This window comes from Nicotiana tomentosiformis, chromosome 7 (assembly GCF_000390325.3).
Source record: "Nicotiana tomentosiformis chromosome 7, ASM39032v3, whole genome shotgun sequence".
Taxonomy (NCBI): Eukaryota; Viridiplantae; Streptophyta; class Magnoliopsida; order Solanales; family Solanaceae; genus Nicotiana; species Nicotiana tomentosiformis.
In genome coordinates this window covers 45,673,506-45,680,558 of record NC_090818.1, presented here as the reverse complement: position 1 = coordinate 45,680,558, position 7,053 = coordinate 45,673,506, and the positions used below count along the sequence as shown (strand labels likewise).

The window sequence follows — 7,053 nt, the reverse complement described above, 5'->3', positions numbered from 1 at the left end:
TTGGCCCACGACTTTTGTATGCAATATATAAGCCAAAAACGCCTCTTTTAGGGCATCTAACATATTGGGAAGGGGGAAAAAGCCACGACAAAGCTGTGGAGGCCGGAATTCATCAAGTTCCATCTTTCTCCCACCAAACTTAGTAATTTTTATGTTTCTTTGTATGATTTATTGTTTGGCTACCATGTCTATGTGGAGCTAAACTTCACGTTCTAGGGTTGTGGTTCTTTCATGATTATTGTTATTCGGATATTGATTTTGACTTCTTGATTTATCATATTATTTTATTTATTCAATCTTGCGCTTAATTATTTGATTGCTTGATCACCAATTGAATATTATCTACGAATCTAGAATTGAACTCGAAAGTGGGAATTCTATATTGCATACAGGATTGAGTAGGGCAAGTTCTTGAACTCGGGCATCGGGGAACGGATTCGTAGTTAGGATAGACATATACCTAATTGCCTTGCTTGGTTGATTTATAGGAATTATAAATGCGTTTTTGTTTATTCTAACTCCATAGACATATAGGCGTTAGGTTAGCTTGAATAGGCGAGTAAGAACTCGACAGATTCTTATGAGCAATATTAACCCTGTCAACCAATAAGCTAGATAAATTAGTCGGTCAATTCAATTGAAGAATACAATAGGATTGTTAGATAGCCCATAACCCTAGATCGTTTTCATTACATTGATATCATAAAAATCTGCTCTTTCTCTGTTCAAAGTTCATTATTTATATTATTTTATTTTATTAGTTTAGAATCAAATATTTTTAGGTTTAATTCTTGTTTAGATAATTAGGATAGTCTAATTTAGTTAATAGTTAATCATAAGTCCTCGTGGGTTCGACATCCGACTTTTAGTCACTTTATTACTTGACGACCGCGTATACTTGCGAGTGTGTTTGGTCCCAACACTAATTAATGTTAAAAGGTGGATTTCATAATCTGTGTAAAAATATCCAAAAAATCACTTATTGTGGACCGGAAGAAATATGCAAGAAGGAAACAATAAATTGGAAAAAAAACTTTGATAGTACTCACATGTATTAATAAGTACTCCATCCGTTTCAATTTAAATGATGTACTTTGACTTGACACAAAATTTAAGAAAAAAATAAACTTTTAAAACATGTGGTGCTAAAAGGTTTAGGGGCAAAAACTTAGTGGGTCTATGATATTTGTGTGACTATAAAAGTTTCTCGTTAAGAGTAAAATGCGTAGAATGAAAAGTTTAAAATTAAATTGTTTCTAAAGGTAGAAATGTGTCATTATACGCATTTGAAACGGACTAATAAAAAAGTATATCATCTAAATTGAAACTGAGATAGTACTAATTAGTAGCATTCATGTCAATTGCAATTGTACAGTTGCGCTACTTCTTTTATAGCAGCAGCGCTTATCTCCATAGCAGCATTGCTGATTAGAAGCGTGCATAGCAATAGATGTTGTTGCTTCACAATGGGTAGTGACCACAAATGAAGTTAAACATATTGGTCATGAACAATTAAACCATCTCGGAGTCTCTCTCTTGGAGAATACACTTGCCCTTCATGGGTTATGTAAGGGTGCCAAAAGTGTTCTTAATGTCCCAAGTCACTCCACTCATTTTATTAAGTCTACCTGTTGAATATTTAGATTTTTTTACATGACATCAGAGTAATACTTTTAAGCTTATTACTTATTCATCCTCTCATCTTCACGCCATCTAGCTAAATTTTGGTAAGCTCATTTTCACAATTGTAATCTCTCTCCCTAATGTATTTACTCTCCCTCTCACTCCAGACTCACTTTTTTGTAATTATCTTCTCTCTAGCTATTGTACCTATCCATTCCAACTCCTGGACCTGATTTCTCTCTCTCTCTATATATATATATATATAAATGCTAAATATTTTAATTGATGAATGAAAATCATCTCATTTCTTCCTCTGGACTGCTCACTCCAAAAGGTTCTTCGGAAAAGGGTGTAATATGGCCATTATTTTGTCAAATGGAGTCCATCTCACATAAGCATAAGTATCTTTGCAAAGTGTAGACTTTGTTGGCAATATTCTTTGGGACCCAAAAATATTGCATTGTGTGTTGGACATCATTTGCACAAGTTGTATCTCTTCTTTTACACCTAAGAGGTCAAGACTTTTTTGCCTATAAAAGGGAAGGCCATTAGTTCATTTTAGACACACCAACAAGACTTGAGTCTTCATTTCTTGTTTCTTCCTTTCTTCCTTTATTAAGAGTGTTTTGTATGAGAGTTAAGTGTTGGGAAGCACTTGTGTGAACCCTTTCTTTGGAGTGATCTTGTGAGGTTATTTCCTTAGGGTATTTGGGATTAATTAGAGTATTTACTCTAATTTTGTACTCTCTTTTGTACTTTTATTGTTATAGTAAATTGCCCCTCTCCGCTTGTGGACGTAGGTCACTTTGACCGAACCACGTTAAATTTGTGTCTTCTTTATCTACTTTAATTGTCGTTGTTATCAACTTCCATTGTCTTTGTTATTGCCATTATACCGTTGTTTGGCTATATTCCGCACTACCCGAGTTCCCGATCCTAACAAATTGGTATCAGAGCCGGATCTAACCGGGTTAGTTTCAATAGCCAAAATGACTCTAACAAAGACCTATGTTGAGAAATTTGACCGAAGTGCAAACTTCGAAATGTGACAATTAAAGATGGAAGCTATCCTAATTCAGGATGGCTTAGACTTGGCGTTGCAAGGAAAGGAGAAGAAGCAGGATAAAATGACGGACGAGGAGTTTGCCATCATAGACAAAAAGGCAAAAACAGGTATCATTTTAAATCTCTCAAATGAGGTTTTACGTGAAGTTTCTGTAGAAACCACAGCTAAAGGCATGTGGAAAAAATTGAAAACCTTATATATGAAGAGGACGGTGGAAAATAGACTTTACCTGAAGCAGAAGCTTTATACAATTCGTATGGGTGAATGTACCTCTATTCTCTCTCATCTTGACACATTTGATTCCATTCTTATGGATTTGAGTAATATAGATGCTGAAATTAAAGATGAGGATCAAGTCGTGTTACTGCTTTGTTCTCTACCCCCATCTTTTAAGCATATAAGAGATACTATGCTTTATGCAAAGGATAATATCTCTTATAAGGATATTAAATCTATCTTAAAATCAAAAGAACAGATAGATAGTGATATTACTGGGGAAGCTAGTGAAACTCAAGCAGAAGTTGGCTTGTTTGTTAGGGGCAAATCCGACTCCATATCCAGATACAATAATTTAGAGTGTCGCTATTGTCATAAGAAAGGTCATAATATCTCCGAATGCTATAAGTTGAAAAATAAAGAAAAGCATAAGGAAAGGAAAAATGAGCACAAAAATACTGACACTACCGAAGCAAGTGTAGCTGCTGATGAGACTGAGGGAACTATTTTTTTAGCAACTAATAATAGTTTCAAATCTAACAATGAGTGGATTTTAGATTCAGGTTGTTCTTATCATATGTGTCACAATCGGTATTTATTTACCACATATGAATCTATTGGAGGTGGAGTTGTCTTGATGGGCAACAATGCTGCCTGCAAAGTTTTTGGAAAAGGTACAGTTCGAATCAAAATGCACGATGGTCTGGTGAGAATTCTCACTAATGTTAGACATGTCCCTGACTTGAAGAAAAATCTCATCTCTTTGGGCACTCTAGAATCTCTTGGGTGCAAGTACACTGGTGAAGGTGGAGTTCTGAAATTTTTTCAAGGTGCTCGTTTGATCATGAAAGCACACAGATCTGGTTCATTGTATACTTTATTGAAATCCACTGTTATAGGCCCTACTATAGTTTCGGTATCAGACAATTTGTCTGATTTTGATGGCATTAAATTTTGACATATGCCCATTGGGGCTTTTGCGGAGAAGGTGGAGCAAATTTACTATATCCTCCAAAATTAGGCCAAGGTGGAGATTTGTAATATGGCCATTATTTTGTCAAATGGAGTCCATCTCACATAAGCATAAGCATCTTTGCAAAGTGTAGACTTTGTTGGCAATATTCTTTGGGACCCAAAAATATTGCATTGTGTGTTGGACATCATTTGCACAAGTTGTATCTCTTCTTTTACACCTAAGAGGTCAAGACTTTTTTGCCTATAAAAGGGAAGGCCATTAGTTCATTTTAGACACACCAACAAGACTTGAGTCTTCATTTCTTGTTTCTTCCTATCTTCCTTTATTAAGAATGTTTTGTATGAGAGTTAGTGTTGGAAAGCACTTGTGTGAACCCTTTCTTTGGAGTGATATTGTGAGGTTATTCCCTTAGGGTATTTGGGATTAATTAGAGTATTTACTCTAATTTTGTACTCTCTTTTATACTTTTATTGTTATAGTAAATTGCCCCTCTCCGCTTGTGGACGTAGGTCACTTTGACTGAACCACGTTAAATTTGTGTCTTCTTTATCTACTTTAATTGTCGTTGTTATCAACTTCCATTGTCTTTGTTATTGCCATTATACCGTTGTTTGGCTATATTCCGTACTACCCGGGTTCCCGATCCTAACCAAGGGCATAAACTACCCTTATGATTTGCTAAATGGTTTACAAATACACTGCGTCCAGCTATCCGTCCAAAAAAGCACACGACTTTAATTTTATTGATAAAATTGCCTACTTGTGGGCGTAGTGGTTTTCTACTGGACCACGTGGCAAGCGCGGCAAAAACAAAAAATGGATACTTATTTTGACCCACTTACATGATTCGACCCTAGGTTTTCTTACCTAGGTCATAAAATTACATTAATTCATCGGAGAAAAACTTTTTTTTTACCGTGCTTGCCTGTTATCAATTATCATAGGTGTGTTCATTGGTTGGTTCAGTTCGATTTTTTATTTCAATATGATTTTTCCCTTTCACGTTAATTTGTAATACAAAAGGATTCTTTCCTTCTTTGAGATATCTACGATTAATTTGATAAAAGATACTCTCTCCCCCTCCGTTGGTGAAAGGTGGGCAGAAACAAGAAGTCTCCAGTACTAAACACTAAGAAGAGGGGAAAGATGGAGACATGGGAGCTCTCTATGTGTGTGTGTCCAGTACTTATTGAAGGAACACCACATTATATATATTGTTTCTCTTAATGATGAAACAATATTGTGAAGATAAACCCAATATTGTTTCTCTAAAGCATTGCTCCAATATTGTGAAGATAAACCCGAATGACAAGCACTTTGCACAGCCTCTAGCGACCATCCTTAATTTTCTTCTTTTTTTCTTTTTGAAGATTTTATATGTTTTGGTTGATTCACATTTTAGAGCCCATTTGGCTTAGCTGATTTAGAGTAACTGATAAGCATTAAGTGTTGAAAAACACTTTTAAGTGTTGAAACTGATTTAAAAAATAAACAGTTACGTGTTTAAATAAAAGTGCTGAAATTAATAATAAGCAGCTGAAACTGTTTGATTAATTAAAAAGTGTTGATAAGCTCTTTTTATGTTAAAATGACTTAAATAATCTTATAACAATTTACACTACTAAAAACGTTATTTTCTTCAAAATTTTAGATTTTACCTATTTATCATGTTATTTTAATTATAAAAATGATTAGATAATATCTTTTTTATAAATATAATTTATGTTATGATAAGTATACAATCATATATTAGAAGGTGTGGAGTATAAATTAATAAAAGTTAAGAAAAAAAGCTTAAATAATGCACACAGTATTTGTAGAGAGGAAACAAGCAATTAATATGTATTGTTTGTAATAAATAAGATTAAAATATTCAACTATCATAAATATCTTGAGCAATCAGATCACGAATTGCCATCCAAATATTATTATCTCCTTGATTTTCTACATTTTCTTCATTTGCAACGTTAACTCTTGTGAATCTTCCAACATCAGGATCAACATGTGGCACATATCTCTCGTTCTCGGCTTCTTGGAATGCATTGTCCACCTTACATTTCTTTTTAATGTAATTATGAATCGCCATTGTAGCCAATACGATATCTCTTTGAGTGTCATAATGATAAAAAAAGGCATATCTCGCAAAATACACCACCTTGCTTTCTATACCCCAAATGTTCGCTCTACAATATTTCTACAAGAAGAATGCAAATATTGAACATTTATTTATGTCCATTTGGTGCTCGCAATTGTCGTGTCGCACCTCGACGAAATTCTGCAAGGTGGTATCTCACATTATCCCCTTTATATGGAGCCATATATCTCTTTATGTGTGAATATCCTACATCAACAAGATAATATTTGTCCCCAGATGGATGTGAAAAATTCAGTTCGGGTCTACGAAGTGCCTCACCAAATATACGGTTATCATGAGCTACTCCTTCCCACCCAGCCTATGCAAATGTAAAACACATATTAAAGTCGACAACAACAAGAATATTTTGAGTAGGATAACCTTTACGCCCAATATATGGTATCTCTTGACCTTGAGGCAATCTTGCTTTCACATGTGTGCCATCAAGTGACCCAATACAATCCTTAAAATATATACATGCATAAACTAAATATAAGTTTACACTAGATAATATTTTGAGTTAAAATGTAAAAATATAATAATGTAATTATTAAGTATGTCACTTACTTTAAATAAAGGGAGATATCGTTTATTACATGGCTTGTGATCTCCTGCACCATCATTATAACTTAGATGTGGTTGAATTATGTCTCTTGCAAGCTTACCAATGGCCTTTAGAACACTATAAAAATGCCTATGAATTGTTTCTCCTGAATGTTGAAAATTCTCTTGTACCAATTGATTTCCGACACCATGTGCACAAATCATCAAGAACATCCCTAACTCCTCATAGGCAGACATCCCATGCGTGGGTTTAAGACCATATTTATCAGTTAGATGTTTGCCTAAATCAAGAAACACTGACTTCCTCAATCGAAAATTTTTATAACACCGAGTCTCATTTCCATATAATATCTCTTAGATAAATATATTCCTAGTGCGTTTAGATGTACGACATGGTTCCTTGCAAATATATTTCTCATAATATATCAATATACTCTTACATGCTATTCGACATAGTGCCATTCATTCCTTATT

At 34.3% G+C, this 7,053-nt stretch overlaps 1 protein-coding gene across 1 annotated transcript; it reads right to left on the bottom strand.

Annotated features, from left to right (window-relative positions):
- Nucleotides 1-5,754: 5,754 nt before the first annotated feature.
- LOC104088704 (uncharacterized) lies at nt 5,755-6,816 on the bottom strand. Its single transcript, XM_070180254.1, has 3 exons — nt 6,583-6,816; nt 6,176-6,334; nt 5,755-6,075 (listed from the first exon to the last, which is right to left on the bottom strand). The coding sequence occupies exons 1-3, from the start codon at nt 6,814-6,816 to the stop codon at nt 5,755-5,757; spliced, it is 714 nt and encodes a 237-aa protein (XP_070036355.1).
- Between the last annotated feature and the right edge of the window lie 237 nt (nt 6,817-7,053).